The sequence below is a fragment of the Engystomops pustulosus genome, chromosome 8 (assembly GCF_040894005.1).
Source record: "Engystomops pustulosus chromosome 8, aEngPut4.maternal, whole genome shotgun sequence".
NCBI lineage: Eukaryota > Metazoa > Chordata > Amphibia > Anura > Leptodactylidae > Engystomops > Engystomops pustulosus.
Window position 1 is genome coordinate 113,911,399 of NC_092418.1, and position 16,652 is coordinate 113,928,050.

Consider the following 16,652-nt stretch of genomic DNA (forward strand, 5'->3'; position numbering starts at 1 on the left):
ATAAGCACAGATAGTACTGTATATGATTGACACGTCAGTCTCAATGATGGAAAGCAGTGGTACAGATGGTACTGCACCATATAAGCACAGATAGTACTGTATATGATTGACATGTCAGTCTCAATGATGGAAGGCCGTGTCACAGATAGTACTGCACAGTATAAGCACAGATAGTACTGCATATGGTTGACACATGACATCTCAATGATGGAAGGAAGTGTCATAGATAGTACTGCACAGTATAAGCACAGATAGTACTGCATATGATTGACATGTCAGTCTCAATGATGGAAGGAAGTGTCATAGATAGTACTGCACAGTATAAGCACAGATACTACTGCATATGAATGACACATCAGTCTCAATGATGGAAGGCAGTGTCACAGATAGTTCTGCACAATAAAGGCACAGATAGTACTGTATGCCTTGGACATGCCCCTTTACTATACTGTACATGTACATAGGAAAAAACACTTGCTATAATTCAGGTCCTCATTACAATATTGAATAAACATTGGGCATCTGGGGCAATGCCTCATTTGCATATTTTTGGATTAATTAGCTTCCAGCAGATCCTACTGCAGGAGGACGAGTCCTGTCTGGAGCTCCCGCTCTTCACATATTCCTGCACCTTGTTATGACAGAAAGTGAGACAGGTTCTTGTATCTCCATAATGACACATAGAAAGAATAATTTATGGCGCGTCCCATCACACCCCGGGACGCATCTCCGCTTATTGCGGCTCCAGAATGTAAATGACACCCGCTGCATACATTGTATCACCAGGGAGAGGATGGAAGGGAATGTTTCTGTATTTCATCCTCCCTCCACATGTAGTTGATCAATGTTGTTTTTTATGTAGTTTTTATGTTCCTTTTCATTCCTGTAACTGTAGAGGCACCGCTGGTACTTCCTCCCTTCTTTTCCCTATAGATCACATAGGTACAGATAGTTCAGTCCTCAGTATCTGCTTGCAATTCACATATAAAGCACAGATAGTACTGCCTCCTTGTCTCTTCCTGAAATTGATGTACATACAAATAACTACCAACTAGATTTCCTTGTAATCAAAGTAGGCACAGATAGTACTATGTTTCTGTATGCCTCGCAGTTTGTATAGGCACAGATAGTACTGTAACCTTGTGTTAACTAGAAAACATATGTTCATTTTATTGCACAGAAAGTAAGTTTTCTATTTGTAATGTAGTAGGTAGGTAATAATGTGCTGCATGTCTTTCCCTATCTTTCTCTAAAAATGATCTTGGCACAGATAGTACTTCTTTTTTTGATTTTGATTCTTTGCTCCATATGCTGTAGGCACAGTAAACAGTCTCCCTTTCTTCCTCTATAAATAATAAAGGCACAGATATTACTTCTTCTTGCCTTTTTCTCTCAAATACGTTCTATCCCTGTGATTGATGTAGGCACAGATAGTGCTTCCTCCCCTCCACCAATTATTTCCTGTCTGTTCTTGTAATTAGTGTGGGCACAGATAGTACTGTTTCTCTAACTCCTCTTGTAATTGGCATAAACATATGGTATTTCGTGACTAAGATAAAGCAACAATTATGGTCAAATCGAAGCAAAAGAATCCCCATATTTTTATTTGTAACCCATTCTTCTTGAGACACCTTAGCCAAAAATTTAAAGGGGATTGTCTAGTGTTAGAAAATCACAGCTATGTTCTTGTGCCACGTCCCTCTACAGGTTGTGCGCGGCATTACAACTCATGTCCCACTCGATTCAATGTAACTGAGCTGCAGTACCAGACACAACCAGTAGGCAGACGTGGTGCTGTTTCAGATTATTCTAATTTCGGACAACCCCTTTATTAGAATCTTTCACATCGTGAATTATGTGTCTCACTCTGGAGTTCCTGATATAATTCTCGTTTTGCCGTCGCCTCCGGCAGAACACAGTTTCTGTAAAATCAATGCAGCACCAATAACTGCATTGGAAATTGCAGGATTAACAAAATCCATAACACTTCATGAATAATTCATAGGAAGTCTAATTTCCATGCAGCGGGTGGCCCCTCCTCGTGCGCAGCCTGTGATGTATGCATTGTGTGTGATCACACTAGCAGAACTTATTATTCCCCATAATTTATATGGCTCGACGTGTTCTCCTGCACTATAGCTGAGATATAGTCCCTGCAGCCCCTGGCGTGCGTGATCTAGCTTCTATATCAGCCTGCAAATGGAAGTGTAGGTGCACTAATATATTGTAAATGTCATCCTGAACAAAAGAGCTTTTGCTTTTTACAGAAACAGCGCCACTCTAGTCCAGTGGTCGTGCCAGGTATTGCACCTCGGCCCCTTGTAGTTGAATTTGAATGGCGCAGGTTCTAAGGAAAGCAATCACTGGGGCAGATTTACTTACCCGATCCAGCGGCGCGTTCTCTGTTCAGGATTCGGGTCTTCCGGCGATTCACTAAGGTCGTGCGCCCAATGTCCACCAGGTGTCGCCGCTGCGCCAAGGTGTGCCGAGGTTCGCTGGAGTTCACCATCCTATCCTGGGTGCAGGTAAAGCGCGTGTCAAGCGACACATTTTTTTTTTTTAAATACCGGTTTTTCTAATCCGTCGGGTTTTCGGCGGCCACGCCCTCCGATTTCCGTTGCATGCATGCCTGCGCCAATGCGCCACTATCCGATCGTGTGTGCCATAAATCCGGGGCAATTCGGCGCAAACAAGTAATATTCGGGAAACCCGACAAAAAAGAGAGATTCGGACCCTTAGTAAATGTGTCCCACTATGTTTACAATTATTTATTCTTTCCTATGTGCATTACCAAGAGTTAAGGGGGATTTGTCAGCAGATGTGGCCTTGCAAAACTGCAGTCAGTGTCAGGATTGTCTCTGCAGGGCTGTAGTTATAACGTTGCATGTGTTGTTAGTAGCAGCAGGACAATGGCTTTATATTCCGGCACTGGAGTTGTCCTGACACTGCTCTGCTCTTCCTCTGCTATTTCTCTGGTTCCTTTCTATTCAACCAGATGCCTTCTACAACTTGTATTTAGCGCAGGGGGTGGGGCTGTGGAGCAACTCAATGCAGAGAGCACAAAGCGATACAGTGTAACTACACCGTTCTCAGTGGAGAAGTTACAATCCTGTAACATAAATCCATATATCACAGTCCTGCTGCTACTACCAACACACACACAGGTCTGGTAAGACATTTCTCCAGGGACATTACCTTACACTGTGTGCTGTCTGCATGGTCAAAACTGCCAAAAAATTATCTCTAACTTAATTAATCATTCTTTAATTTCTTTCTTTCTTTAATCCTTCCTTCCCTTTCTTGCTGTCTTTTCTCTCTCTTTTTTCCCTTTCCCGTTTTTCCCTTACCTTCTCCCACTCATTTCTGTTTCCTTTCTTCCTTGCTCTTCCTACCTTCTTTGCTTCACCCCTTACATTTTTTTTTCCCTTTAATCCTCCACCTTTCCCTTTCTGTTCCACCCTATTGCCCTGGATCCTCTCCTTCTCTTTTCCTTCCTTGCTTCCTCTTTCCCCTCCCGTCTTCCCTTTCCTCCCTGCTTCCTTTCTTTTCTCCCTTCCAGTAAATAAAGGTGGGACAGTCATAACATAAAGTTGTGTTGGTTCTTGGTGATGTTCCTGGTTTTGGGCACATGGAGGGTGACCCTTATTTAGTATTGAGGGGTCTGAAGTGTCCGGTTATTTGTTGATGACATAGTTTTCGCCTCCCCGGTCTCGTATGTTTCCTATGTACAATTTGTAATTAATTATATAAACGACCTCCAGTCCTTGGCTGATTCATTAGACGTCTATTGCAACCCTCTTCCTTTCCGATTAGAAAATTGTGGTTGGGAGGAATCAGGGATCATTTTGGCTCCTATTAAGTGCAAATAAATTTCCTTTGGACATCCCGGACCTGCATTGCAGTTGGGAGAGAAGGATGTGACGCACATCTGCCATCCCCAGGGTCTTACTGTGTGTCATATTTCTGGGTGTAATTCATAGTAAGTCTTGTGTTGCAGGTTACGGCCTCGGAACACAACAAAGCAGCTGAATTCATTACTGCAGAGTCCGGAGTGGGTGCCTTGTGCATCCGGCTCATCCAGGCGATGGCTGACATCAGCCATTCCAAAACAGGAGCGACAAATTCCGTCTGTGCCTCTCCTCAGCTGCACTTTAATATTGCACAGATCAGCTCCGACTAATAAGACGTTGCCTGTCAGCACTATGCCGCCGCCTGACTTATTACCAAAATATTCCGAGAGAGATTTCTGTGCAAACAAATCCTACAAATGCAAATACTAAACGCGGCTTTCTTCCTCTCGCCTTTATTGGAATTAATTTTTTATTGCTTGTGACAAGAATGAATTCTTCCCAAGGACATTGTCAGCATTGTCAGAATGCGGAGGTACACCCAGCCTGGGAGATACAGGATCTCTATAAAACAGCTATAATCGTGTAAAAAGTGCCCCCAGGCCCCTTAAGTGGTGATCCCCAAAATCAGAGATCCCACACAATGTATATAAAAGGCTTTCCACCTTATTTGGGCAGATGATATCATAGAGACCCAACATTCACATCTGTCACCAAGTATAGATAAAGGAGCAATTTTTTTCCTGGGTAGTAACATTATTATGGCCGCCTGCAGCCACCACTAGAGGGAGCTCTATTCATTGGAATTATATAGACAACAGTGAATTCGTGATATCCCTTTAAATGGGGGCTGCAAGTAGCCACAGTGACAAAAAAGACTCAATACAGACCCCAAACTAAATCCATTTTAACACAGACTCCAGATCAGATCCATTTTAATACAGACCCTAAACCAGAATCACCTTAGTTCAGACCCCAGACTAGACCCATATTAATATAGACCCCAGGTCTGATCCATCACCTTAATCTAGACCCTCCTTACCCAGCCCAGAGCAGACCCTCTGCCAGCGTCATCAAAACAAATTTCTTTCCCAAAGATCCTCAGACCAGATCCTTATTAATTCAGACCCTATGCCAAATCCACCTTATTACAGAACCCGGACTAGACCTCGGAAAAAAGACCCCAAGTGCTTTCGATTCCATACCAGTCCCGTAAATCCAGACCAGAATGACCTCAGTAGAGATCCTATAACAGTCCCATCTTAATAAAGACCCCAGACCTGATCCAACTTAATATAGACCCTAGGTCTGATCCACCTCGCTACAAAGTAGACTTTGTTAAAAAAAATCATGTTACTTTGATTCTACACAAAAGAGGATGGAGAAGTCTTGTACTCAGCTGTGTGTTGTATCATTTGTGGTGTCCCTTTAAGAAAGGACCTTAAATTGGCTGTAACTATGATATAATAACTTTTATAAAGAAGTCTCAACCAAAAATGTCAATCTTGTGTTTTGTCCCCTTCCCCAGAGCCTGCGTGATCCTGGGGGTGATATTCCTGCTGTCAGCTGTCTGCATCATGATAAAAGCCATCCATGACCTTTCCATCCATGTGATCCCAGAAGTTGTGAGTATCTGAGATGATGAAGCGTCACTACTCGGCTTTCTATCCTTGATCCATGATTGACGGCTGATGATCTATAATTAGGATTAGGCATCTGATTGGCTAGGATGTGCCTTCTACCTGTTTAGTCTTTTAACTGCTCACTATGCACAGGGCCAAACATTGTATAGTGGTTGTACTTGGCATTGCAGCTCATCCGCTTTCTCTTGAATAAGACTAAGCTACAATGTACATAAAGGAGAGGAGATGGAGACGTGCCGGCTCGACCTGCGCTCCATTCACTTCTTTGAGACTTCCAGGATTGTTTACTGCACTTTGTTTCATATAGGGCAGTGATGGCGAACCTTTTGGAGACAGAGTGCCCAAACTACAACCAAAATCTACTTGTATGTCGCAAAGTGCCAACATGATAATTTCAGCAGTAACTTATTGATTCCTTCTGAATCACAGATTTTACTCGTATTGGTGTCCTGAGTTAACCAATACAATAGAAAGATGGATAAATTTGGATTGTAGCTTCCCTCCAGGGTCCCCTGAAGAGGAAGGATCAGGGGACCCAGAGCAGGAGCTCAAATGACAAACCACCTCTATCCACAGCTTCCCGCTCCTCCTGTAGTCCTGGCAGCCAAGGTAGCTTTAAAATAGCACTGAGCTTGGCACGTCCTGGGCTGTATTGGATCACAGAAGAAAGCCTTGAGTCCTAGCTGGCAAACTCTGTGTTGGGGTGAAGTCCTGGGTGCCCACAGAAAGGGCCCAGAGTGCCACCTCTGGCACCCGTGCCATAGGTTTGCCACCACTGATATAGGGGCTTTTCCACAACCTTCCTGTAAAATCCCTGAAGCAAGAATCCATATTTCTCCTACACCGGCTTCCAGGTCACTCCAGGTCTTCCGGTTTTGGCTCTGCACTGGCCAATGTGTGGTCTCCACGGAGCAGCGGACAACAAAGGAAGTGGCATGATATGGTCAGATGAAGTCATGTCCCACGGTCCAAGTAGGCCACTCATTGTCCAAAGTAGTTCCTGGACTCGGTGCCAAAAACTGGAAGTAACAGAGCGATGTGCAACTGCCCCCCAGGGGATTCCCATAAATCTGAAAACCATGTTCATGGTAAACACGTCCATGTCCCTCAGAAGTAGGACCCACAATGATGATAAAATGATCTCCTATCTTGTGGGGTATCTTTGAGATATCTTTTTACTAAAAAATTAATCATGGAATTACCTGTTAAATAATTTTCTGGATTTACCTTTTTAGGGGATTTAAGTGAAAAAAAAGCATTGTAGTTTTTATGATAGAAAAAGCACCACACCTGTCCATGGGCTGTGTCTAGTATAGCCGTTACCCTCAATTTAATGAAAGGGGCTGAGCTGCAATACCACACCCAACCTGTGAACCAAGGTGGCGCTGGTTTGTCTCATCCCATACAAACCTTTAAAAACTTTTAGCAATGCGTTCACCCCACTAAAGAATCCTGTTGTCAGTTGATCATGGCTGATAACAGAGAACAATAGATTGCATTCATCTGCATCGCAGCCAAAGAAAATATTAAGGATAGTCATTAGACTAGAGTGGAGTCAGATTAGGGATGATTTGCAGCACATTTAAGGGGATATTTAGCCTAGAGGTGACATTAGTCCTATAGATGGTGACATGAAGTGTATGTGACTCCTGCCGCCCTCACGCTCGCAGTGTCCTCGGCTCCGTCACTGTCGTCGGGCCTGTGGAGATGATTATATTATGGCTAATTGGGAAAATGAGGCTGATATAAAACATGAATATATATTTATTATGCCAATTTATGAAAATGAGGCTAATTACATTTCCGGAGCTCGACAGAAGAACATCCTAATTAACGTTTTAATATAAAACAGAAATAAAAATGACAGAACGAATATCCCTCCATGTTCTGTACAAATACAATAGAAATCTAGCAATTTACCAAGATGCACAAGAGGAACCGGAGGAATTGGAAAGAAATTCTACTTCCAGAATTGTTCTTTCTTCTTGCCCTGTTGTTCCCATAAAATAAGTGGGTCACATTTACTAAGAACAGTATCCTGTGTACTATGTGCAGTGTCCTGTGTACTATGTGCAGTGTCCTGTGGGCAGTGTCCTGTGTACTATGTGCAGTGTGTACTATGTGCAGTGTCCTGTGTACTATGTGCAGTTTGTACTATGTGCAGTGTCCTGTGTACTATGTGCAGGGTCCTGTGTACTATGTGCAGTGTCCTGTGTACTATGTGCAGGGTCCTGTGTACTATGTGCAGTGTCCTGTGTACTATGTGCAGTGTCCTGTGTACTATGTGCAATGTCCTGTGTACTATGTGCAGTGTGTAATTTGTGCAGGGGGTGTCCTATGTGCAGGGTGTGTACTTTGTGCAGTGTGTACTATGTGCAGGGTGTACTATGTGCAGTGTGGACTATGTGCAGGGTGTGTACTATGTGCAGTGTCCTGTGTACTATGTGCAGGGTGTACTATGTGCAGGGTGTACTATGTGCAGTGTCCTGTGTACTATGTGCAGGGTGTACTATGTGCAGGGTGTACTATGTGCAGGGTGTACTATGTGCAGTGTCCTGTGTACTATGTGCAGTGTGTACTATGTGCAGGGTGTACTATGTGCAGTGTCCTGTGTACTATGTGCAGGGTGTAGTATGTGCAGGGTGTACTATGTGCAGTGTCCTGTGTACTATGTGCAGGGTGTACTATGTGCAGGGTGTGTACTATGTGTAGTATGTACTATGTACAGTGTATACTATGTGTAGTGTGTACTATGTGCAGTGTACTATGTGCAGGGTGTGTACTATGTGCAGTGTGTACTATGTGCAGGGTGTACTATGTGCAATGTACTGTGTACTATGTGCAGGGTGTGTACTATGTGTAGTGTGTACTATGTACAGTGTGTACTATGTGTAGTGTGTACTATGTGTAGTGTGTACTATGTGCAGGGTGTGTACTATGTGCAGGGTGTGTACTATGTGCAGTGTGTACTATGTGCAGTGTGTACTATGTGCAGTGTGTACTATGTGTAGTGTGTACTATGTGCAGGGTGTACTATGTGTAGTGTGTACTATGTGGAGGGTGTACTATGTGCAGGGTGTGTACTATGTGCAGGGTGTGTACTATGTGCAGTGTGTACTATGTGCAGTGTGTACTATGTGCAGTGTGTACTATGTGTAGTGTGTACTATGTGCAGGGTGTACTATGTGTAGTGTGTACTATGTGGAGGGTGTACTACGTGTAGTGTGTACTATGTGCAGGGTGTACTATGTGTAGTGTGTACTATGTGCAGTTTGTACTATGTGCAGGGGGTGTACTATGTGCAGGGTGTACTATGTGCAGGGGGGTGTACTACGTGTAGTGTGTACTATGTGCAGGGTGTACTATGTGTAGTGTGTACTATGTGCAGTTTGTACTATGTGCAGTGTCCTGTGTAGTGTGCAGGGGGCGCCAGATTCAGAGTTTCTGGCTCCTGTTCTTTATGAATCTGGCACCCCCTGCACTGCTCCGACAGGGTGCACCACTTTTTTGTTGCTCCTTTAACAAACTTATGCACTGAAGGGGCGTTCCGGTGCTGAGCACCAGAACGCCCCCTGTAGTGCAGAAATTTGTGTCACATAAAGAATAGTGCAGCTGTAACACAAAATAGTCACGTGCGTTACATTTGTGGTGCGGGCATTTCTTAAATACATGCGCTAGCAGTTTGCACTTAAAAAAACTTGCAAAGTCTGACAGAAAACTGGAGCAAGGACCTTAGTTAATCTGGGTCATTGTCTGTCCATACTATGACAAAAGTCCAAAGATCCTGTAGGAGAGACTTACAAAACAAACAATCCTCCACTGATCGCTCCTATAGGGCAGGCATCCTCCTCTCCCAACTGTTACATAGAAGGGTGGAGTCACATTTGGTCCGCCCCTGAGGAACCTCATTTTCTATTGTAGGTCAGGATGGATAGTGGGCACTTATGTTATTGGGCACTGTGGCTGACTACGTTATACTGGTGCTGTGGCTGGCTATGTTATCCTGGTTCTATCATTGACTGTGTAATTATTGTGACTGGGCTAAGGATTGGACTTTACCGCAAAGATGCTGAGTAGGCTATACAGTCCAATTTCACAGTTACATGGAGCAGTTATTTACCTGTGAGGCTACCACTCCATTCACGTGGCAATCCTAGGGCTCCGACTATTACTAGATAGATAGATAGATAGATAGGAGATAGATATGAGATAGATAGGAGATAGATAGATAGATAGATAGATAGATAGATAGATATGAGATAGATATGAGATAGATAGGAGATAGACAGACAGATAGACAGATAGATAGATAGGAGATAGATATGAGATAGATAGATAGATAGATATGAAATAGATAGATAGATAGATATGAGATAGATAGATAGATAGATAGATAGATAGATAGATGGATAGGAGATAGATAGATAGATAGATAGATAGATAGGAGATAGATAGATAGATAGATAGATAGGAGATAGATATGAGATAGATAGATAGATAGATAGATAGATATTAGATAGATATTAGATAGATAGATAGATAGATAGGAGATAGATAGATAGGAGATAGATAGATAGGAGATAGATAGATAGGAGATAGATAGTTAGATATGAGATAGATAGATAGATAGATATTAGATAGATATTAGATAGATAGATAGATAGATAGATAGGAGATAGATAGTTAGATATGAGATAGATAGATAGATATGAGATAGATAGATAGATAGATATGAAATAAATAGATAGATAGGAGATAGATAGATAGATAGATAGATAGATAGATAGATAGGAGATAGATAGATAGATAGATAGATAGATAGATAGATAGATATGAGATAGATAGATAGGAGATAGATAGATAGATAGATAGATATGAGATAGATAGATAGGAGATAGATAGATAGATAGATAGATAGGAGATAGATAGATATGAAATAAATAGATAGATAGGTGGATAATGGATAGATATGAGATAGATCTTTTAGCCACACACAGATACATCTTATCTCCTGCATCTTCATTTCTCATGGAATGTTGTTCCAGTTTCTACAATACACTCTGAGCACCAGGTGACGAACCTACAGTGCCCCCTGTTGGGGAGCAGTCAGTATTGCCTCCACCTCCGGCAGGGAGGATAGAGTTAATCCCTCTGGCTCTGCATTTATATAGCGCGTTGCTCCCATGGGACACACAAGCTCTGATCCGCAGTGAGCGGCTTCTCGGGTGCACTCAGCAAGTCCCTGTGTATATGGAAGAGCTCGGCGCCAATAATGCAGAGGTTACACTGCGGCTGATGGGATCTGTGATACACGGAGACAGAGACTTCTTCAAGGTCACAGTCAAGGATAAAGCACATTGATGGAATAATATCAAGCTTTCCTGGAATATCCCATTGATTCCTAGAAACATTGGATCTGACGGAGTCTCCAGTGTCAGAATATGGATAACTATGATATAGGCAAAGATGACTATGAATAATTTATAGATTTCCTATAGTATAGAGAAATGTATTCACATATTGATTGTCTACATACTGTATAAGCTCCATTCACACATCCTTCCCGATAAAAAGGCATGACTTTACAATTTAGAATATACTATTTTCCTGTATGTACCTTATAAAGGGAACCTGTCAGCAGGTGTAACCATGCAGTACTGTGGCCAGTGTCTTGTATTGTCCCTGGAGAGATGTGTACCGTAATCATACCCATGTATGTTGTTAGTAGCAGCAAGATTGTAGCTTCTCCAAGTGCACTAAGAGGGGTGTCCTCACACTGCTGTGCTCTGTGCTGTCTGTTGAGAAGCTCCATAGTTGTTCCCCTTTGCTGTAAATAAAAGTTGTAGAAGGCTTCTGGTTGAATAGAACAGCAAGGAAGGTGCATTGGAACAGCTCATTGTAGAGAGCTAAGAAATATGGATTCTTTTGCTAGATTTAATTGGGGTTGTCCTTACACTGCTTTGCGTTGAGCCTTTGCATTGAGCTGTTCCATGGCACATTCCCTCTGCTGCGAGGAAAGCTGTATCTGACTTCTGGTTGAGTACTACAGCAGTTAATTGAAGAAGGGAGGGAGCAATACACTGGTTGCCATTCTGAATGATTAAACTGCTCTGAGGTTCCCTTAAAAAACAAAACATTTAAAGAAAAATTGTGTTTTTTTCACATATAATGGGGGTCATTTACTAAGGTCCCGAATCACGTTATTCCTTCGCGTTACCCGAATATTTCCGATTTATGCCAATTTTCCCTGAATTGCCCCGGGATTTTGGCGCTCGCAATCCAGCGCCGGCATGCATGCAATGGAAATCGGGGGCGTGGCTGTAAGAAAACCTGACGGATCTGGAAAAAACGCTGTATTTTAAAAAAAAGAGACGCTTGACACGCGCTTACCTGCACCCAGCGTAGCTTCGTGAACTCCAGTGAACAGCAGCAGCAGCGACACCTAGTGGACATCGGGCGCACTACCTTAGTGAATCGCCGGAAGACCAGAATCCTCCATTGAGAACGCGCCACTGGATCGGGACAGGACCGGCTAAGTAAATCTGCCCCAATGACTTGAAAAAGAGTTAATTTACATATTACTAAAATAAAGTTTTTTAACAAGTTAGATTGTGCTCTGCGCATTAAGCTGCTCCACAGTCCCTCCTCTTTGCTCTTATTAAAAACTATAGAAAGCTTCTGGCTGGTGGAACAGCTCATTTCAGGTAGCTAAGAAACATGGGGCCAGATGTATCACTTTTCTGCGCTTAAGTGTAGTTGCTGCACCTAAATTCTGGTGCATTGTTGCACCCATTTTATCACAAGCTACAACCATCTGTGATGAGTTGAGTTCCTGCCTCTTATTAATTACTTTACTTTAGGAGCAGTTTAGGACCAATGTTAGATTTGGGCAGTTACATGTGATCCTCCTATCTGCTTCTCTCCCGCACCTCAGCATGAGAATGACCCCCACAGCAGAGCCCACGGCTGTGAGGGGATTCCCCAGTGCTGATCCCCTGCTGCCCCCTGTAATTCTGGCCAGTATCCTCCTCAGGCACCAGTGGGGTCATCCTGCTACACAGGGCACTTCTCTGTAGTATCTGCAAAATTCTGCAAACTTCTCTTCTCTTTTGCTCTGAGCTGAGGCTTCTGCAGATTGTTTGTAAATAGAAGGTCATTGATTGTAAACAGAGGCTGCACATCATGCCTATAGTGTGTCTAGTGTCTGTAACATCTGGCTGAGCTCTACTGATGGGGATGAGCTGCTCTGCACAAGAGCTCAGTGTTGCTTCTCAGTTTTATGAAAATTCGCTAATGATGTATCATTATTAGGCGCAGAAAAACATCTTAATTGCTCGGATAAATAAGGGAAACCTGGTTATTTTGGCTGTGCGGCTAGTTTGGTGTTTAGTCACAAAACTGGCGCAAAAACTGGAGAAAACAACAGAAAAACAAGTGATACATTTGGCCCATGGATTCTTATTCCAGGATTGTACTGGAGGGTGTCCTCACACTGCTCTGCTCTGAGTTTAGTAAAACTTAGGAAATTATATTCAATTTTATTCTTTATATGCAATGACAGATTAGGTGTCTTTAGGGATTATGGTAGATATATACATAGATATACAGATATATCGCACCCCCCTCCACTGTATACATGAGATCTCCTCAGCGTTGATGAATGAGCTCTCTATAAATTAGCCACCTATGTATCATAGGGATCAGAAGATCCTACTAGGTGAATGGTGTCCATTGCCCGTAGGCGCACGGCCCCCATATCCGTGATTACTCATTGGCCATCAATATGCTGTATAATTCCAGGAGAGGAAATTAAATACCCAGATCACATTGCCAGCGATGAAGCTGTGCCAGTGTGCGATCCGCTGACTGTGCCAGTCTGGAGAGTGAATAAAATGCCAGGTGGGCGTCACCGAGAATCCCTCCAAAAGCCGGCGGCCATTAATAACGAGAGACGGAGAAAATCATCTCAGAGGCCGGCAGCAGCTTCAGGATTGATGATGGTGTGGAATTTAATCACGGATCTGTTGTTGTTTCTCATTACGGGTGAATTATGTCTGTTCTCTTTATGCGAGGACAAATCTTTAAAGGAGACGACTTTTAGAGTCATTTATATTTCGGACATAAAATTGAGAGGTGGTTTATCCATCTGGGGACCGAGAAGGATACAAGGGAGTCACGGATGAAGAATGACGCGTATGGACACATCAGTAGGGAAATAATCTGGATGGAAAAACTATAAGGACATCTCGAGGGGATTCATTTCAGTTGACAGCTTGTAATGCCACATTTGTCCTTTTGGGGCAGTGTAGGGAAATGTGATAGCTACATTGTAAGATTTGATCATTTGGTCTCTGTGGTTGACTTTGTGATATAGACAAAGAGGAATGATATGGAGGGCAAAATTTTGCTAGAAAGTGTAGTAGTCCCACTACAAAATGAAACCCCCCAGCATTGATTGCACCCACTCCAACTGATAGTGTTCCAGATTATGGAGAGAGCTCCCGGGGCGCATGCCCCGTTGCCTCCACCACTTTGCATCCATCAAAGGTGTCCCTAATCTTCATAGAGCCCAGGGTTCATGTGAGTCTGAATCCATCACTGTCTGTAGTCGATAAGTTGTGATTTATATTCAGTATCAGTTTGAGGTTCTGTTATCTTGGATCTCTGGGGAAGCAATATTTTTTCTGGGGAGCAACATTTACTGTATTTAAAAAATCTAGTGGGAAGGGCCCCACAAGTTTGTGCCCATGGGCCCCCACCACCCCTGATGACCAGCCGTTTCTCTCACTGTGTCCATAGAGCTTGCGTTCTTCTGTCGCACCGTACACATCTTGCTGTAAGGAGGAGGGGCTTAAGATGTTGTGCACCAAAAAATGCACCAAAATTTTGGCATCTCTTTTGTGAGACCGAGATAAATAATGACACATAATTACATTATAAAACTGATGAGGCTCCTTCGTTTGCTCTCTATAAGGATGCAGCAAATTTTGGTACCTCCATTTTTGGATGAGAATCCGTTTTATTCCCATGCACAGGGTTGTTTTGGAGGAAAGCCTTGTTCAGATTTCTTATGATATCATAGCTGCCAGACGCTTGCTGGGGGCAGTCCAGGAATTTGGTAGGAAGTGCAGCATATGTCATGGATCTGCGTTCATCCGCTCCTGGATCGGGTCATGCTTGGCTCTGGGACGATGTTTGTAGAATCTTAGAGGAAGACAAATGCAGAAATAGAATTATATAACCCATTTAGTAGCAGAATAGCACATTACCCAGTTTTCGGCTAGATCATACCCCTGACCTTTGGAATGGAGAAAGAGGGGGGATATGGTGATTTCTGCACCATGCAAATTTGTTGTGTCCTTAGCCACACCCTTTGTCACACCCCTAATCTCAGCCCCTTCTGGGCCACCTTAGTGCCCACCACAATGTACAATACACTCTTTGTGTGATCCTGCTGTATAATGGGCACCCCCATTTATAATGCTCCCCCTACACTTATAATGACACCCATCAATTCATCTAGCCTCCCCCCTGTTTTGTCTGCTCCCACTTATGATGCACCTTTTTCTGTAGACTCCTTAAAAAAAACAACCCTCCTTTGTAATGCTGATTCCACCTTCACCCCTAACTTATAATACTCCCCCCCCCACACACACAAACATTATGACCCCATTGTGGTCCATGGCATCTCTGCTTCCTCCTTTGCCTATACTGTTTGCGGCTCTATGGCCGGTAACATCATCAGCCACACACAGCAATGGCAGAAGGGTGGAGCGGGAGCTGATGGCTTCCTGCTCCACTATTACTCCAAACTATATCTGCATCTGGAGGGCGCCAATACAGATGGAAACTGGGACACACCCATACAGACCCTGCTGTTTTATGGCAGTCTGTGTCTCTGCTGCTACAGGAGCCCATGAAAAAAGCCAGAGATCCATGCAGACACAAGGCACCAGAGCTGCAGCTGTGAACAAGAGGTAATATCCGGGACCGGCTGCCTATTCCGTATATTGGTATATTATTTTGGGTCTATCAAAAGTGAACTTTGCCTTTAATTACAAGAAGTCCCTGGCAGCAATCACAGCCCATAATACTGGTGACTGCTGGGGGCTCCGCCGGGCACCGGGTCCTGCTCCTGTTTGGCTGCTTTGCCTGTTATGTGCAATATCTCTAATAAAGGCTTATGTACTGCCGGACCCAACTCTAAAAATACATATCCCATCCCCCGAGAGAATGGAATTAGTGTAGAATTTAATTCGGCAACGAAATTACTGCTGCTCACATGAGGCGACCCTGTGTAATCCCCGAATGAATGATGAATGAACCGGGAGATCGGGAGCTTGTGAATTAAGACTTCTAATATCAGCTCCGAGATGTAATAATGTTTTATAGCGATGACATAAAGTAACATCGTGGGAAACATTTTATACTGCATGTCCCACCATGAATCAGGATGCAACACAAATGTTATATTCTTCTCATGTAGTCTATGGTGTTGGTCCAAAGAGGATGGCGCACTCAGAGGTGGGTATATGACTCTTGGTCAGAGTATTCCAGAATCTTATCGAGTGTGCAGCTCAGTCAGAGCAGCAGAGTCCGTGTTCCAGACCAGGAAGCAGAGAGCCAGGTAGAAAGCTAGAATGAGCAGAACTCCAGGAGCCAGTGGTACAACAGAGTCTTTGCTAGGGTGCACAGGTTGGAGGGACAGCAGTGGCTATGAGGAGTAGCCTTTGCACCCGCTCCCTGGAGAGGCTTCTCCACGCCCCTGTAGCCTCTGCAGAAAATTAGTATATTAGCCAGATAAAATAAGAATAAAGTTAAAGTGTTATATAATAAGGGAAAAACGGTTTAGGGCTTAAGATGTTACTAGGAACCTGCCATGAGATTTACCTTAATAGATATATTCCCAATGGTAAATTTCCTTTAAGCCACCTTGGCCAAAATACTTGGGCATTGCGCACCAAAATAACACAGAATCACTTCTAAAGGTATTTAAGCCCCCCTCCCCCTTTCTGACGTGTCCAAAAGAGGGGCCTGGCGGAAAATAGTCTGTGTGCCAAAAAATACTAGTCAATGGGGGTCATTTACTAAGGGCCTGAATCGCGTTTTTCCGACGGGTTATCCAAAAATTTCCGATTTGAGTCGATTTTCCCTGAATTGC

The 16,652-nt window shown here is 43.4% G+C and overlaps 1 protein-coding gene across 1 annotated transcript in view; it reads left to right on the forward strand.

Annotated features, from left to right (window-relative positions):
* The window catches only part of TMEM163 (transmembrane protein 163), a 130,289-nt gene that overhangs the window by 92,845 nt on the left and 20,792 nt on the right, over positions 1-16,652 (forward strand). The window contains exon 5 of the mRNA XM_072122277.1: positions 5,377-5,473. Coding sequence (XP_071978378.1) covers positions 5,377-5,473 — 97 coding nt within the window. The remainder of the gene's footprint in view (positions 1-5,376; positions 5,474-16,652) is intronic.